Source organism: Pelmatolapia mariae, linkage group LG10_11 (genome assembly GCF_036321145.2).
Source record: "Pelmatolapia mariae isolate MD_Pm_ZW linkage group LG10_11, Pm_UMD_F_2, whole genome shotgun sequence".
NCBI classification, from domain to species: domain Eukaryota; kingdom Metazoa; phylum Chordata; class Actinopteri; order Cichliformes; family Cichlidae; genus Pelmatolapia; species Pelmatolapia mariae.
The window spans coordinates 44802126-44821498 of record NC_086236.1 but is presented as its reverse complement, the minus strand read 5'-3'; the positions used below and the strand labels follow the sequence as shown (position 1 = coordinate 44821498).

Below are 19373 nucleotides of genomic sequence, written 5' to 3'. Positions count from 1 at the left end.
TAAAAATAGACGTCTTTCAGCCGTCTGTCATTTATAGCATTAAATGATCGGTCATGGTCGGTCTACTCCAGTACTGTTTTGGTACAGATTATGTCTGGCTGTGCAGAGTGGACACAATCAAGATTGTAATTTCAGCTAATGGCACCTCACTTTCATCAAGTCTCATAAAACATCTGGTGAAATGCATTTTTAAATTGCTGTTTTTGCCAGGGAAATGAGCGCTGTCACACACTGATGCACCCATTTAAAATCAGCCACCTACTTCTACTGACACACAAACACTGTGACTGTCACTGTGGCCTTTTATGGTCTCTTCTTCACTAATTACTGCTCTATAAAATGTACAAGTCAAGTCATGTCAGCCAGTTTCTCTTGCGACCCGTTTTCTTTCACATAACAGTTCAGCTACAGGTACAGAGAATCATTCCTCATTTGAATGATTTTCATGCAGGTCAAACAAACCCTTCTGTCGCAGTGTAGAAGTTTATAAAGTTCACCAGCTACTGTGCAACAGCACACTCGAAGCAGGACTTCAAAATTGGCAGCCATATTGATGTGCATCCAGTCATTTATTTGTGCCATTATTTTGAAGCATTAAAATAACTACAGAATTACCAGCCAAACCTGATTTAAAAAAAAAATAGAACTCGCCCATAAATTTCAGTTTTCTGATTTTCTGAATGTCATCTCTCTTTCTTTTAATATGTCAGGTTTTTTAGCTGAGCCAACAGGGTATTTGATGGAAAATGGCGTGTCAAAAACATTGTAAAGGAACTCAGTCTTTCACCCTGCTAGCATTCAACAACCATGAAGCAACAGCTCAGTTTTTCTGGCTATGTGGTTTGGATATGCAGACCAAAACTTCAAATCATCTCCTACAAACCAAACTTCCATGCCAATGTAACCCTACCCAGAAACAAAACCACAGATCCAGAGCACTGTGTGTAATTTACAGTCACATTTTTATTTTTTTTAGTACTTCATAGTATTTCAACATTTACTGGTTTCACATGATTTAAGATGGTAAGTAGTAACCAAGTGCACTTCATTGGTCATCAGCAGGTGGGAACACTTTTATAAAGGCAGACGTTTTGGCCATTTGCTGTTCTGGAGCATTCAGATGTTTGTGTTAACACAATGCCACAATCTTCCCAGGAGTGGCCGTCCAAGCAAATTCACCCCAAGATCAAACCATGTAATGCTCAGAGAAACTGCAAAAAGCTCAAGAGCCACTCAAACTCTAGAGGCCTCTGTTAGCATGGTAAATGTTAAAGTTCATGATGCCACAATTAGTGAAAGGCTGAACAAGTACGATTTGTTTGGAAGGGTCGCCAGAAGAAAGTGTTTGCTCTCTAAACAGAACACTGCAGCACAGCTTATGTTTGCAGAGTTGCATCTGACCACAAGACTTTTGGAAAAATGTCCTTGCAACAGACACAACCAAAGGGGAGATGTTCAGCCATAATGCACAGCACATATGGTAAAAAGTAAATAACATATCATACTAACTGTCAGCATGGTGGTGGAGGGGTGATGGCTTGGGCTTGCTTTGCAGCCACAGGACCTGGGCACCTTGCAGTCATTATATTATGGAAGAGTTCATGCCAGACCATTCAATGATTCATTCAATGATGCGAAAGACATAAGCAAGAATGAATCAAGTTGTTGCAATGGCCAGTCAAAGTCCAGACATCAACCTGACTGAAATGCTGCGGCATGACCTTCAGCGAGCTGTGCATAAACGAATGCTTGCAAACCTCAATGAACTGTGAGAGATAAAAATTATTTCCTGTACGAGTTTATCAACTTATTGCTGATAAAGGTGGGTCTACAAGCTACTGAATCACTGGAAAAAATATTTTTTCACAGCAAGCTACGGTCACTTACACATTCATCACAGGATATTTTTTTCATTTAAAAAAGCAAGGGAAGGTAAAGTCTTTTGTGCTGATTATATTGTTGAAAAGATGGATTATCACAGACTTGCCTATTAGGAAATTGGTGTAGGGTGTTGGGTCAGATTTAGCTCATAATCTGCAACATTTCACTCGCACATTAACAGTGGAGGGCCGAAATAATTTACACTGCAGGTTATTTTAATATTACACCATTTAGAAGCAAGCAGACCTCTCATCCCTCTTTTTTTTATATATAAATCTGCTTCAGCATATTTTTTCACGTCTTTCTTCTTTACTTTCATTTTGAAGTTCCTGGAACAAGAACATCCCATGGCCATTAAAAATATTTATTTTATATGTTGCAACAACAGATGGCCAACTCATTTAATCTTTGCTGCACTCATTTAATGTTCCCACAGAACAAGCCTGTAAATCATTTATAGTCCCAAAATCAAAACCAAGACCACAGCAATACATTAGATTTTGTAGATATAATATCTGGCAGTGGAGTTTTTGCTTCAGAGAAATTCAGTTTTGTTTCTGTCCTCTTTGAAAAATATCTGACATCATCTTGTGGCATAAATATGTACAAGAGAACAGGTTTTGGTCTTCATACTGGGAGTTTAAGTCAAGCTTCCCTTATCACTTAATCCCAAGGACTAACGATAAGAGTCACTATTTAGTGCCTCGTTCTCTGCACAGCTACAAAGTATTTTCCTTTTCTGGTCATTTTTCCTCCACACAGCTTGTGTGACGCAAATGTAGGAGGGATGGCGTAAGCTGTTATCTTTTTTTTTCTTGATCCATGCACAACTAGTACATGTAGATAATACAAATCTATCATCTGCATGTACTAGTTGATACATACTGATGGCCCCACACTCATTCTGTTCCCACAAACACATATCTATGCACAGCATATCTCATTGATATGAAACTCAGTGCACTGGTGTTGATAGGGTACCAGGTGGTGCTGAAATAAGTGCCACTTGCCTACATTTTTCTGTTGAATTATGGCAATGATAGCATTGTCTCAGGCTCGCCACTGTTTCTCACAGTACTGTCTGTTTAATAATTTTCAACCAGTCTTCCAGGCAGTGGATTGTGGGTCAGTTAAAACGGGAAAAATGTAGAGTGCTGAAAAAGAAATCTTTAAAGGACTGCAAATAACTCATAAATCTGTAGCTTGTAGAACCACCTCCAGCAGCAATAGCTTGAAGTAATCACTTTCTGTATGACTTTATTGTACAGAAAGTGATTTTTCAGATCACTGTGGAAGAATTTTGAACAAAATTATCTTCTTTATATCGATAATTTAGTTCATTGAGGTTTGGATCATTGCGACCCTTGATTTTTCTCTTTCAGCCATTCTGTTACAGCATTGTCCTGTTGCATGACCCCACCTGATATCGTGGTCGACTCAATAACTGCAAAGTGCTCAAAACAAGCCCAAATCATGATGATTTGGTACTGATATGCTATTTGCTTTTCACCAGAGTGCCTCTGAGTCCAAACAACTTGATCAAATTATTTCTGTAACAGTACATGAGCCTTCCACACCATATTTGGCCTAGCAGGAGTCTGCTTCTCGTGCACAGTAATAAAACAGTGTATAGTCATCTTGTTCCACCAGATAAAGTAATACCCAGACAAAGATCATCACAGAAAAAGCTGTTTTGCATGTTAATTTGGGAATCAGAAACCTGCGGTCAGCTTCTCTTTGGGGGAAAAAAGTAATTGTGGTGCCAGTTGTGAAAAGCTGGCTGTGAGTAGTTTTCTTTATAAGGATGGTGAAATTGTAGCAGTATTTTCCTGATGTTTTTGAAATCAAACCAAACTACGACAAGCTGGACCGTCAGTTATAATTAGCACAGCATATTTTGCTGCACTGCTGTTGGCTTTGTTTTCATCGTCTGCACAACAGCTACCACCCAGAATGGGACATCATCATCATCATCATCTTTTTTTGGAAGACAACACAAACTGAAAAGCTTATTGTATAGTTTTCACACAGACACAGTGTCTTTCCTGGGGGTTAAAGTGCTCCCAAATGACGATCAAATGCATTTATTGTGATAAACAGGAAAATACAAAACAAAAAAATCTGTACATTCATAAAGGCAAATTAACAACCTAACAACGACTGTAATTTAGAATAAAAAAAAGTAGTGGGGGTTAGAAAACTGCTACAGAGAAAAGACATCTTCATCCTGAAGCCAGCATCCAAAGCCCTTGGGGCTTCTCGGCAAATGCAGGAGGAGCAGAGTGTATGTGTATGTAGATATGAGTGTTTTTCTGTTCTTGGCTCTGGAGCAGCAGGAGTATATGAGGGTGGATGAGCACAAAACCAGGCACAAACAAAAGCTTAAAACGACAGGCTGCTATAGGGGATCCTGAAAAATGAAGGAAAAACAAATTAAATAAAGGATTAAGTTGATTAAAACAGGCTTAATGTAACAATTAGAGAACCAATTTGGAAAGGCTTAGAAAGTCCAAATGTTCTCATGAATGTTTAAAAAAAACAAAGACACCACAGAAAATTGACTTTTTGAGCCAAATTCTTCTAACCAACCTGATTTGTTATCATCTTTATTGTTTTGAGGTCTTCTCCAATACCCAATCAATGACCTGCAATAGAAAAATGTGATTATAAATGTGTGACTTGAAAAACTAAACCAGAGAGACACTAATGTTTGTAGCATTACCTGCTTAACATTGCTGCTTGCTGCCTTCCTCATCTCATCATGCAGACCCCGAGATGTCTTCAGATCCTGGGAACAAGCATCAACAAAGCTCAGTATCAGATAATTTCCAGCTGGTACTGCATGGTGGATTAAAAACTGTATTTCTCGGAGTTCATAATACCGTTACTTTGACAAGATCTCCAACCCCACTGGCTGAAACGTAGCCTCAAACCATGACAGAGCTTTCTCTGTGCCGTAAACACTCACTGTTGGATCTCTCTCCTGACCTCCTCTGTACATATTTGTTGATGAATTGACCCAAAATGTCTAGTTTGGATTCTTTACTCCATAAAACCTGTTGCCACTGATTTTCAGTCCAGTTCTTGTGTGATTTGGAATACCTCAGCCTTTTCTCCCTTTGTTATGAATGGCTTTCTGGACAGGCAGCCTTCCACTGAGACCATTTCTGATGAGGCTTCAGTGAACAGTAGATGGATCAACTGAAGGGCCAGATGCATCTGTTAGGTCTTTGCTGGATTCGTTTCCTGTTTCTTAATGAGATGTCTTGGAGAACCTGTTTTTAGGTCTCTTCTTTTGTCCTCCACTTGCTCAGTTTCCTCAGGTTTTTTAAAGGACAGTAAGACATGTTGAGATATGCCATATTTTCAGCCAATAGCTCTTTAGGAATCAGCTTGTTAGTGCAAAAATAATATTTTATGCCTCTCAAACTGTGCTCTCTTTGGCATTTTGCTCTTTTTTTAGATTCGAGTAAAGAAATGGGAACACATTGCATGTTTGTGACAGGCTGCTAGTAACAAAGTATTTAAAAATACAATTTAAAATTGGTCCTTTGTCAAGTTTTCTGTTATATGTAGACAACACTTGTTCATCCATCAAGTCAGGGGATTTTCTTTAACACTTGAATGATTCATAGGTCAGTGTGAAGTGGCTTAACAAACAAAAAACATTCCTCTGAAAATCGTCAGAAAGGACTGGACTGAAAGTGAGTGAAAAAGCAGCCAAATGGCCAAAGAAAACCTTTGAAAGCCTGGAGAATTATTGCTTTAAGAAAAACTGGCAGCTCAAGACTTTTACACAGCACTGTAAACTTAGGTTCTGTAGTGCCTTACAAAAAGGCAGAAAATCTTGAAATTAACATCGATTTATAGCTATTTAAGTAAAGGATCTGAGTACACTGTGAAACAAAAGCAGATGATTAAGAAACACAAGGAAGCACAAAGAAATTAAAAAGTGAGTAGTGGGAAAAAAGGCTTTCTAAAAGGTTCCAGTTGCTGGCATAATTTGTAAGAAGGATACAAAACAAACACAAGTCCTGGAATCATAGAGTAATACAAATAATGAAAGTGTCAAACACACTTTGCACAACACTGACTCTGAGAGGGCAGTAAAAAGACAAACCTTGAGATAAAATTTCGAGATATCAAACAGTCTTTTGCTGCAAGCCTCAAAGCAATCATGCTCAGCAGTGATCCCATGGTGTTTGAGTGTTTTAGCTACTACCTCCTGCAACATCTGAGGACACAGACAAGACAAGATAGACACACTTTTGTATTAGTACAAGCAAAAACATTAAATCTAGTTCTGTTTATTCCCTAACCACCTAACGCAAGCCTGGTTCAGAGAAACTAAATTTAGCACAGCTCCCTTTTTAGAAAACCGAGGGATGTCAAAATGTCTCGACTTTGGGGGACGTCCTTGCATGAAAACGCACGATTTTACATTCGCAGCATGGAGGAGCAAACATACAAATATTTCACCGCTAATGGCGACAGGATGAAAAAATAAATAAAACAAACACATTCATGAAAGAAACAGATCCTGCCTTTAATCTTGTCACAACAACTGTTCTGAGTAAACACCATAAATTATTGTGAGAAATCATTGGTACCATTCAGTCTCATGAGAGGAGTAGAAAGACAGCTTTTAATCTCTGTCCTGAATAAACTGCTATCATTATTTTTCAATAGGGCCAACTGTTCTTTCCTATGCTTGGGTTTGGATGATAAGTGTGTTTGCATAGTAATCAGAATTAGAACAAGTCAAGGTCAGATTGCTTGCTGTAGGTGGAACAAACTAAACTGGGAAGAGGTAGGTGTGTGTGTTCAATTATATATGTGCATGTGTCCATTAATGTGTTATGGTGTCTGCATGCTGCACATAGAAGTAAAAGATGAGAGAGAAATGTGTGTGTGTGTGTGTGTGTGTGTGTGTGTGTGTGTGTGTGTGTGTGTGTGTGTGTGTGTGTGTGTGTGTGTGTGTGTGTGTGTGTGTGTGAGAGAGAGAGAATGTAGGCAGCAGGTGATACGATAACAGTATAGTTGTTAAAGTGGTTCTGCCACAACATTGTGATGCAGCCCACACATTCACAATGATTGCATGGAAAATATTACACATTTATCTTTGCTAGAGCTGCTGCACAGTTCTCCTCTGTAATAGAAAAACTCTCCCAGTTTGTCGTGTGTTTATCTATCACCATCTGTGTAGGCCAGGTGGCAATTAGGCGAATTGCATATTTACTTAAGATTTTTGTACAAGTAAACAAATGAGTTTATTGCTAAATGGGTCGATATTACAGGAAAATTGTGGCTTATTAAGGTAAGCTCTGCTCATTAAAACTTGGCAGCATACTTGAAATGCACAAACAACCGAGTCTATGGTTACATTTTCTCTCTGGGTTACATCATTTTTTTCCATTATTAGCACAAATGCTTTAAGAAATATTCTGTTTTTTAAAAAATTTAAAAGTAAATATATATTTTATTGTTTTATAAGAATAAAAATAAGATACACAAATGCTCTCACCCTGTTATGTTTCTGGGAGCGTGACTCTTTGGCAGATTTGTCCTCGCTGTGTCCTTGATGCGTCTTCTGCTGTTGACATTTAGGTCTGTCAACACAAGCCAGAGTCGCCAAGCCTGAAAAGAAGTGCAAATAAGAGAAATTATTAAACAATAAGGCACTAAAGTCAACACAGTAAAAGTCATATAGTGAAAATAAAATAGAGGAAACAAGTCAATAACAAAGAACAACAGGTACAGGAACCTGTTGAACCAAGGCTATTATAGTTAACTTAAACTAAATGTTAAAAAATATATATTTTATTAACTACAAAGAAAATTTGACTTATGAAAAAAATAAAAATGAATAAGCAATTTTGTGAACCTAAAGAAAATAAAAATATACAGGAAATATCCTTAGTTTTGGTATCTCTTAGTTTACTAAACCTTTTATTACAGCTTACCTGATGAGGCATTGATGGATGTGTTTATTAAAACCTTGGACGTGTACAACACTGTGAGTCAACTGCTTTTAAGAACCTCTTTGTTTTTATTGTATCACCTGTACTGATGTTCCTACATTTGGTACATAATAATTTAAATAATCATTACAAAAAGTGAAAATTAACACAAACTATCAAAAACTACACTAAAACTTAACATTTTCAAACAATAAAATCAAATGAAATAAATCAAAATGAAACAAAACCTAATTAGAAAACACAAAGCTATAAAGTTAATGAAAGAAACAAGTATGCACATAGATAATAAAGATGAAGTGCTACCATACAGACAGTAAATAAACGGATTCTATTAATTCTATTAATTTGCTAGAGCCCTACCACATTAACCCACCTTTACAGCTATGTGTAATTCCCACAATAACATTATCCAACAGTAACCAAAGCACAGGTTAGAAAAAAATTTAAACAGCCATGTAAGTTTGCTGGGCCAATAAGTCTTAGATAACATTAGGTCTAAAAAGTTAAGATCTTTTACTGGTGTGGTCATTTTTAGCCTGATCTTCTTTCCATGACCTAGAACAACACTGCTAATTTTAACATAAATGGACTGGTACTTATATAACACAACTCAAAGTGTTTTCTTGTTAGTCTCCTTCATACAAGTGCTTTATTTCTATGGCTAAGCATATTTAAACACATATTCCATACTCCATCACGCGCAACTCAGGGTTCAGGATGTTGGCCAAGAACACTGGGAAAAGCACGCAGGTTGGAGAAGCCAGAGATCGAACCACCGACCTTCCGATTAGTAGGCGACACTGAATGTTAATTTAACCTCCTAGGACCTGGCGTCCACATATGTGGACGTCACATTTTTGGTTATTTTGACCAAAATACTCAATTTTGCTCTACATGGGCCTGATATCCACTTACGAGGACATTATACTGCTACTGTTCTATCAAAATTTTAAATGAATATCCTCATTTGTGGCTCTCATTTTTCTTAAAAACAAAAATAAGGTAAAAAAAAAAATCTGGATATTCTTTGTTTTTACATTCATCGGGCCCCAATATGCCCAAATATCAAAGAGAAATTAAAAATGCATGTCGTGGAAGAGTTCGGGTCTTAGGAGGTTAAGCGACTTATCTGATCCTAACACAGTCCCAAGCGTCCCTTCCCATGCAAGCTTAACTTGTTTTGCTTTACCTGATGTCGGTCTTGTGGCTGAAGAGGAGGAACTGTTTACAGAGGAGGTGGACTGTGACCTGCTTGGTTGTCGTCGTAGAGACCTAATGGCAGGATGTGTCCCGCTGCTGCTGCTACTCTGAGAACAGAGGGAGTCACTGCTCTCGGACTTTGCCAGCCTGGATCAATCAGACAGATGGATAAAAACTCTTTAAAGCTCCTCGCCATCCATCCTTAATTTTATAATATCACCACGTAGCTGCAAACCAGGAGGGACATATATCATCATACCTCTTGTGAGGATAGCCTCCAACAATGTCTGCTTCCCAGGACCTGCGCTTGAGTCGTGCTACATCATTGTTCTGCAGAGTCTCGCCATCGGGCACACTTCCTGGTTCTGACATCACAGCTGGTGAGGGAGCGGGACTGAGGGCAAAGGGGAGGGCGCACGGTTCCTTGGAGCAGGTGGTTTGGGTCTCATACCGAATCAGACGAGATTGGAGCCGTACAAAGGCCTGGTCTCGATCTAAAGACCGCTGGTTATCCAGACAGAACCTACACGAAGAAAAAAATTATTTATAAAAAGTATATATGTAAATCCCATGAAAAGAAGCTTTCATGGTTGTAAAATAGCTGAAAAGTCAATATACTTTAGAGAAACTTACTCTATGCCGTGATAATGGGAGGCTGAGGCTTTGCTGAAAGTCAGTTTGCTGACTCTCCTGGGAGAAAGGTCTTGTGACAACTGGAAGGCATTGTTACTGGAAAAAAAAAAGCGAAGAGCATGAATGCGAGGCATAGTCAGAAAGACAAAAAGAGAGATAAACTGTTACTTGTCTTGCTTCTCAATTTAATATCGTCTTCATTAAACCACATGAACAAGTCTGCCTCTCTACACACAGAGTTTGGTCTGACACAGCCTTTATTAACACTAACTCATTACTGCTCTGCTCCAGTATTTTTTGATTCAGCTCAATAATCTTCCTCCAAGGTTTGTAAGCTCACTGTAGAAGGCTAATGATTATAATCAAATCCTAATTATGGCTTCGTTTAGTGTGTGTCATGTAGATCCATCCCAGGAATAAATACATATAACTGGAGCAGATGCCAGGCTACAGTGTGTGCATGTGTTTCAGCTGTAAATCTGAAAATCTGCCAAAGAAAAAAAACTATAGTGTGTTAATATTTATGAATTTAACAGCTTAATGCAGTCAAACTGGTGAGGTGCTATTTGAAGTCTGAAAAATGATCCCACCCTCTGTTAATGGCCAGCGGCTGTAACTCCCCCGCAGGCAGACCATCAGACGTGAAGTGTTTCAGAAGTTCTTTGGCATCAAGTAAAGTAGAAGAGCCTCTCTGACCGTCTTTAGGACCCAGCAGACTGTCACTAGAGCCTGGACCTAACAGACCAAATCTAAGGCACAGTCACGAAAACACAACAGAACATAATAAAATGAGAAGATCAGATATTTTAACAGTTCAGAGTGAGCCATACATAGAGATCCCATCCTTTATACCTTCTCTTCTGGCGTCTCTTCTGCAAGTTTTCCACATTGTGCAGGACACTTCTCTCAGGCCAGTCAGACGGCAGCTGAGAAATGATCTGAAAACCTAAAATGAACACAACAAGCCATCCTGTTTACATCAATTCAATTGAAAACATCCATCATTAGGGAGGTGTTTTAAGATTATTTTTAAGAGTGGTTTTATGGCACACAATAATGGACACAAAGGTACACTCTCCTCCTACTTTACCAGCAAGATTTGAATAGAGGTCAGCTGTTAGGCTTGGAATCAGAAGCTACAGAAGTGTTTGTCTCTGCTCAACCCAGAAGTGACAGCACACAGTAGTAAGAAGCAGGCATTATCCATCACTTTCAAATGTTGATGAATGAGCATTCACTGCTCCTAATAGAGAATAAAGTTGGCGTTGCAGGAAAAAACAAATCAGTAACATTACACCGCAGTTTATACACTCACCAGCCACTTTATCAGGTATTAGGATGCTAGTATGGGGTTGGACTCCCTTTTGCTTTCAGAAATGCTTTAATTCTTCATGGCATAGATTCAACAAGGTGCTGGAAACATTCCTCACAGACCAGACAGTTACTGCAAGTTTATCAGCTACACATACATGATGCAAAAGTCCTGTTCCTCCACATCCCATAAGAGCTCTACTGGACTGAGAGCTGATGACTGTTATGTATGTATTGTTGTGCTGGCAGTAGCCATCGGAAGATGGGCACACTGTGGTCATAAAGGGGTGGACATGGTCGGCAACAATACTCAGGGTCTGAAATTTAAACAGTGCTCATCTGGGGACAAATATGTACCACCACCAGCCTGAACCATTGATACAAGCAATGTTCCTTCTAATTTTTCATGTGTCTGAGCGAACACACAAACTCTCTGAGCGGTCCCTTGGACCACTGTGAGCGACATCAGACGTGTGCACTGTGGTCACGCCAGCATCGAATCCATCCAAGTTACATGGTTTATTAAAATAATCAAATCACAGCATTTACATTTGTGTTAGACTACTTTTAAACTGCTTCAGCCCATTTACAATGACAATGTAAAAAAAAATCTAGCCATTGGCCTGTGTAGTATGTTAACACTATTGGAAGTAAAAATAACTTGAACTCCAATTTCGAAAACACAACTTTCTTTTTTTCTTTTTATAAAGCTCTGACTTGTATTATGAGTATGAGTCTGTGGTCTGGGAGAGAGTCCTGTAACTCTCTGTCTGCAAAATATAGTATATAATGACCAATGTTGGACAATTAATTATATAGTTACTTCTTCAAAAAAGTAACTCAGTTTGGCAAACAACAAAGATTTTTGCAGCTATTTTTTAAATGCAGCCAAGGCATTTTTAAATAAACATTTCAAACTATTTACAGAACAATCAGCTGTTCTGTATCAAATTTGATGCCACACAAATTATTTGTGCCACTCCAAAAAACAATTTCTGTCCACTATGAGATAAAGGAGAACAACAGCCTGATACCTTCAGGCCTGACAACAGGAGATGTATCACTCCTGTAACACCTGTAACATTCAGCAGTCGCCTCATTGTTCTGACACACACAACAAAACTATTGACTACACTACACACTAACTACACAAGATTTGCGCTAAACGTCTCAAATCTCTCACATCTCAAAACACCGCCGTCACTCCTAAAACTTCCCCCCGTTTCTTAACAACTAGATGCCACGTTGCCATACCATTTTTTGATTGGTCGACATGGTACTTTTTTGGACGAATAGGAAAGAGAGAGGGGGTGGGGGTTTGTTTTTGCTCACAGGTGGAGAGCGCTTTCGAGCCTTTTTTCTTATAAAACGCCGTTTTTACCGTTTCTTCCCGCAGTAAATATAAATAATAATAAATAAACAACGATAGTATTCAGGAAGAAAACTAAACATTACATATATTTTTATCATAACTCTGGTTTTACGTGGCCTATCAACACAATTTAAAAACTGGTATAAAGTCCACACTTTTTCCGTCAATTGTTCCGTCTGTCCTGCTCACATCTCCAATGGTTGTACATATTCATTAACGAGGCTTCACTCCACATCAGCCACGCCACTTTGCTAGCTAAAACTCCGGTGTCGGCACAGGACGCTGTCATAGCCTGTCAACGACGTTGATTAGCTGCGTATATACGAATGTGAATCGCATTATTGGCTGAACTATGGGATAAGGTGGCATCGTTCTAATCCCACACGGGAGCAGCCAGTCACTTACTGACTAACACTGCAAAACAGAATTGTTAAAGTATTCATTTTAATTTCAATTCAGGTTAGATTTTTTTTTGTGCGCAACGCAGATTTTCTGTGCGCAGAGACCGTGCCAGCAGTGCGCAATTGCGCACGTGCGCAGCTTAGGGGGAACATTGGATACAAGACAGGCTGGATCTATGCTTTCATGTTTATCCCAAATTCTGACCCCACCATTTGAATGTTGCAGCAAAAAATTGATACTCATGAAATGAGGCAATGCTTCTCCAGTCTTCCAATTTTGGTGAGCGCCTGCAAATTGTGGCCTCAGTTTCCTGTTCATAGCTAACATGAGTGGGATGCACTGTGGTCTTCCACAGCGATGTTGATATGTTGTGTGTTCAGAGATGCTCTCCTGCATACTCTGGCTGTAATGAGCAGTTGTTTGACTTACTATCAGTTGAAGCACCTAATAGTAAGACAGCTGGCCGTGTGACATCAACAAGGCCTTTTCACCCAAAGAGCTGTCGCACAAACTCGAGATTGTTGTGTGGGAAAATCCGAGCAGATCAGCAGTTTCAGAAATACTCAGACCAGCCTATCGGACACCAACTAATACCACTTTCAAAGTCACTTAAATCACCTTTCCCCCTCATTCTGATGCTCAGTTTAAACGTCAGCAGTTTATCTTGACCTGTATGTTTTGTTTAGTGCATGACTGCAATGAATTGCTGCCACTGATTAGATGTTTGCATTAACCTAATAAAGGGTATATTAGATGAACTAACTACATAACATAAGCATTCTCCAAAATCATCATCTTTTACAACATTAATAATTAAACCTACAGTGCCCTTTGTCACTAAGTACACAATGGACTGCACATGATAAGTAAACTTTCATTCGATGCTAGTTAAAACACTAAACTCTTGGCAGTCGGGTCTCAGAACAGATCAATTCTGAGCATCCAAAATAAAAGCAGTTCGGCTTTTTTGTGTACGGACAGGACTGCATGTTATATCAAGACGGACAGAAATGTGATACATGTGGATACAGCAGGTTCTCTGGCGAGATACGGGTGTTTCATGCAAAGTGATAGCCTAAGGATGAAAGTGTGTTGTATGTATAAACCTAAGCCTTCTGCTAGCACTTTGACAGCCCACACAAAGTCATTCACTCCTTTAGGCGATGTAGACACACAAACAGAGCAGACGTATCTAATGGATTGCAGGAAAAGACATTCCTATCCCCAAAAAATAAGGATCACAAGCAAAACAGAGTGATTTGCACTTAAGACTGTCTACACCACCACCAAATCATCTCTTGTGATTCTGAACCTTCCTGGTTCCACTTAACAAAATTCAAGATTATGTATGTGCAAGGCCCAGGACCACTAAAGCAGGGGTGGGAGAACTCCTCAAGGGCCGGTGTCCAGGTTTTAAATGTGTCCTTGATCCAACACAGCTGATTTAAATGGCTAAATTACATCCTTAGCATGTCTTGAAGTTCTCCAGAGGCCTGGTAATGAACTAATCATTTGATTCAGGTGTGTTGAGCCAGGTGATATCTAAAACCTGCAGGAAACAGTCCTTGAGGCCTTGAGTTCCCCACCCCGCACTAAAGTTAAGTATATGGTAGAATATCAAATTCAGAAAATACACTTTAATATGAAGGCCATGCTGTTTTAATGAAGTAGTGGCAGTTCTGCTGCAAAGATGGTCTTCTATTGATGTTTAGCCTAATGAGTTAATATACAATTATGGATAAATATAAAATCTAATAATAAAAAGATGCTGTGCAGAGACAGTAAACATAATTCCAAAATAATATTGCCGCATTTATGACTTAAAAACTGCTTCACATGTGGCTCTATTAGCCCCACAGCTATATATTTAAAACCAGCGCTGTGCGCACGTAGCTGTAGCTGCAAGCTAGGATTTGCTTTATTGCTAACACTTTATTTGCAAATTATCAGCTTGTGTTATTTCTGAGAAATGTCGTCTTAAAAGCACATGTAGAGAATACTGATGATTTCTGAGGAACAGTTCGTGCCATTATAGCAAATGTTTGAACCAGCATCAGTGTTGTTCCTTCTACGAGTGTTAACACCAGCTCTGCAAACTCGAGCTATATTCATCACTGAAGCTGCATTCAAACAGAGAATTTCACATGAGGGGATGGTGTAGAAGAAGTGGCATGTGCATTGTACTGTATGTGTTTAACTGTGTGCATATAAGAAAACTTGACCAGCATACTATAGCTGTGCAGAGAGGAAAAAAACCCAAACACAATATTTTCTTGTTTTCTTAGTACATACCTGAGCTTTTTGAGGACTGAGTGTCTGTCAGACAGGCAGCAGCAGTGGGCAGAGTGGAGTCAGCCTTCTTCAGATAACTCTCCCTGGCCAGATTCAGAATGACCTTCAGGTCACTGACAGGTATCGATGCTGCTCCTTTCTTTTCTAGACACAGAAACAGAGGTAGGTTTTGATTTTGTTTTTATCGCACTGGCAAACTCAGAACTGGTGTAAAAATCTGGCATCAGTCTTAATGTTACATAACAAGCAGTTTGGTGATTGATTCTCCTCCAAAACAGGAATGTACTCATTTTACCCAAGCTCCACTGGGTACATAAAATAGTAAGCTGCTATTTTTATCTCCCTAAAAACAACTTAGTCAAAGTTGAGCTTTACACAAGGTTTCTTTAAAAATGTGTGAAACATAATTATTGTAAAAATACATGTATATTATTAGAAAATACTCACTAAACATTTATTCAAAAAGCTCAGTATCCAAGCTCATTGTACTTCAGATTAGTTGTCTTAAACAACAGATTGTTAAGATGGGTGTACCTGGAATTTTTGAGGTTTTATGGTTGAGACAGAGAGATCCAGTTAAGAAAAACAAAAAACAGAAAAATAAATCCTCAAAATCCTTGGCAAACACATGCATTAGCTTACAAATTCATTCCACGCACATCAAGAGAAAAAGACAGACCCACAATTGTGCCATTACACACACACACACACACACACACACACACACACACACACACACACACACACACACACACACACACACACACTTCACAATAATCATTAAAACTTCCCACACTACAACTAACTTTTAGCAACTTACACGGACATGCCTTTTCCCCAATTTAATGCCAAGTCAGAATAAATTGCGATGAATTTCATTAAGGTCTGTGGTCTGTCAGGACTCTACACTCTGCTCATGGCCTTTTCAAAGAATAGCCCTACTGCTTTTTCTCGAGCCTGATGAATTTCACACCACTTCCTTTAATCTGGCTCCACTCTGCTGGCGTTTCACTATCTTTGCCTGCCGAGGGGACATTATGTATGTCTGTAAAATAATGATATTTCAAGAGTCTTTCAATGCACCAGCCTGTGCTGAGGGCTAGAGAGAACTGAGACTTAGAACTGACGACAGTTTGGGATGCTCTAAGTGGACTCCACAGCTAATAAACCTCTTAGGTCCATTACATCAAATTTATATCATCAGCCAACAGTAAGGGCTCCTGTTAAACTAAACTTCTTTTTTCCTAACCTACAGGTAGAAAGAAAAACCCATATGCACAGTAACTAACTACAGTATATCGATATTTTGATTTCATTAGCTTTAATCAACTTATTTAATTTGAATAGAATATAATTGCCCTTTATTGTCACTGTACATGTACAACTAAATTATGGGTGCACCACGACAACTGTGCAGGAGTAATACAAAATAAATAAATATATACACATTTTTATAGAACATACATATATGTGTGTATATATATATGTATATGTGTGTGTGTGTGTGTATATATATATATATATATATATATTCATTCAAGTACTAGTCCACATACTAGTGCACATTGCACTTTACGTAGTCCTGTGTTGACTGTCTGTTATATGTCAAATGTAATACCATGGTCTCGGAGGGACGCTGTCTCATTTCACTCTGTACTGAACCACTGTACATGGTTGAAATGGCAATAAAAGCCACTTGATTTGACTTGAATTGACTAGTCCACTGACCTAAGGTTAGTATTAGCCACCAAGGCAAACACATCCCTCTGAAACTGCGCTTTATTCTGAAAGCCAATCCCAACTTTCTATTCCATGTGACTCTATACTAATAAAAGCAAAAAAGAATACAAAATATAAATAAATAAAATAAACAAGTTATTAGACTTGATATAAAAGGTTAAAAGGTCAAGTCTGGAAAGACTTGAATACAAACTGCAGCTTGAAAACTACAAGGCTGTAATACGCATCAATTTTCAAGCAGTATTCAAAATGATAAGATAGATCACGTTTCTTCTTGCATGTTAAAAATATTCCCATAAAATTCCCAAATCCAGTCCCTTCTCTGCAAGATGTTGCTTCCTTTTCCTCTGCTTGAGGGTTTTAAACTTTTGACTGACATCTCCAACTGAGCTCACAGTGTTGTGCTGAGGGCTAATCTCTGTTATTATCATATATTAGCAAGCTAGCAATTCATAAATGTGCAAAGGAATCAGTGAGAGGTGCTGAAATGTGTCAGTCTACAACAGTGTGCAACCACTTGCTCTAGTGTCGTAATGTATCTGATACTCACGTCTGCAGTTTTCACTTTCTGGGTCATTTCACTAACAAACGTGCCTCCCACCCAAACCCCACAGAAACAGATTATTTTTTTTAAACAATAACTTAAGCATATCCAATGAATCCAGCAGGCATGGTCATGGGTTGAAATTTTGAATTTTTTTAAGTATTCTTCTTTTTACCCAGTATTTTTGAAACTTTAAAGTTGACCCAAAATCACTTTTTGAAGTTTTAGGTATTGAATATTCAGAGAACAGATAAATGTACCAGTCTAATGTGCCAGTTCTTTCTTTTACTCTACACCACGGACATTAAACTGGTGCAGTTTTGCTACTGAAACTATCTGATACTGAAGTAAAAACTGGACACAGAAACAACTGTTGTGGAAAAGAGAAAAAAGTTGTTTTAAATTTGCGAGATTTGACTGCATTTTTTTTTTTTTTAACCGTGTCTTATATCCCAGAAAATGTAATGTAGCTACCTCTTGTACAGAAGGTCTAAGGGATCACAAATGCTGAAAAAAGGCAACTTACAAAGTGTCAAATTTCAAACCACCTGCATAAAAATGCTCATATATAGAATGAAAGCAAAATGTTTTGTGGCTTAATCAAGTGAGTTGATTCTAATCAGCTGATTCTGAGGGATCAGTAAGGAACTTTAGTCCAGTTTAAAAAATTTTATATGGAATGATCTAGAACTACAGCATATTCCAACTCTTTAAACGCTGTACTTACTAAGATATTCTTGAAGTGCCAGTTTCTGAACCTGGCTCACTCTTCTCTCTCTCCTCAGCATGTAGTCTCCTTGCAGACATGGCAGAGAGTGGAGGATGTTGCCTGCAGCAGCTCCTGATAAGCAGCAAAACAATAATGACATTTTTAAAGAAATCAGTAGGACAGCTGATATTTCTCTTGTTTGCGGGGACACTCGACAGATTTTCCACAAAAAGTTGACAGAAAACTTTCACAGAAATGATGACAAGATATAAAAGGCAGCGAAGGACTAATGAAAGATTCGTCTGAGCTGGGTGATGGGGTTGTGGGATCCAGTGTTTCTCAAGCAACTTTTCTCAACAAATGTTTTTAACTGTGTCATAATTATACTGCAAATTTGTGTGATGGAGTAGTACAGTGCTGTAATCCTGGAGGACTGTAATCCTGTCAGTTGTGACAAAAGACAAACCTGCAGAGTCACGAGATGATTTATAAGATACAAAAGAAGACAAAATATCCATTTGCAAAACAAAGAGTATTTTGTCTAATCTTCCTGTGCATGCAACATGTGACAGATGGTTTAAAGCAGACAATACTTCATCTTGTAGACATCATAAAGCATCGGAAACAAGTAGTTGGGTTAGTGCTCCAATATTTTGCAGCAAAAATATGTTTCCTTAATTAAATTTGCAACTCTGTTTGAATGATTTTTCTAGTACATGACAAGGCGCATAATTAGAATTTCACGATTTTGCTCAGGTGCACATCCCTCAGTATTTTCATTCAAACTATGCTGTGTCATTGAAGCAGTCAGGGCATCTTTTATAGTGTTGCTCTGCATTTAAAAGTATCTAAAGTAAAGGAAAATGTCCCCTGAAGGTTGCATAAAATGTTAACAACAACAGGAACACCCTCGAGAGGAAACACCATAGCAGGTCTCCTGAATCACATTTAAAGCCCGAGAACGATGAAGGACTTTTATGAGAAGAGGATCTTTTTCATTTAGGCAAAAAGTATATTTTTCTTTTCATAGACGATCACCCATCTGGTTATTTATAGCCTGGAAAGTCCACACAGTAAATGATCTATGCATCATGTCAGTCCTCTCGCCCATTTCTCTGTTGGTCTCTCTCCTATATAAAAAAATTAATGAAATAGCGAAAGCATCAAGAGAACCAGCGCAACAGTTCAATGCGATGAAAGCAGATTGGTGCAGTGAAGAAAGAAATGGAGTAAAAGAAAAGAAGATTTAAGCTTTGATAAATAAAATCTTTGGCACTTGGATGGACAGCAGTGTTAAAGACTATAAGG

At 38.5% G+C, this 19373-nt stretch overlaps 1 protein-coding gene across 1 annotated transcript in view; it reads right to left on the bottom strand.

Moving 5' to 3' along the window:
- Positions 1-3269: 3269 nt before the first annotated feature.
- Positions 3270-19373, bottom strand: part of mtbp (MDM2 binding protein) — a 37996-nt gene continuing 21892 nt past the window's right edge. The window contains exons 13-24 of the mRNA XM_063488489.1: positions 18084-18197; positions 15073-15216; positions 10548-10641; positions 10286-10444; positions 9696-9791; positions 9322-9585; positions 9052-9209; positions 7406-7518; positions 6002-6115; positions 4604-4669; positions 4471-4526; positions 3270-4291 (exon numbers count right to left, since the gene is read on the bottom strand). Of these exons, the coding sequence (XP_063344559.1) occupies positions 4488-4526; positions 4604-4669; positions 6002-6115; positions 7406-7518; positions 9052-9209; positions 9322-9585; positions 9696-9791; positions 10286-10444; positions 10548-10641; positions 15073-15216; positions 18084-18197 (1361 nt within the window). The 3' untranslated portion in view covers positions 3270-4291; positions 4471-4487. The remainder of the gene's footprint in view (positions 4292-4470; positions 4527-4603; positions 4670-6001; positions 6116-7405; positions 7519-9051; positions 9210-9321; positions 9586-9695; positions 9792-10285; positions 10445-10547; positions 10642-15072; positions 15217-18083; positions 18198-19373) is intronic.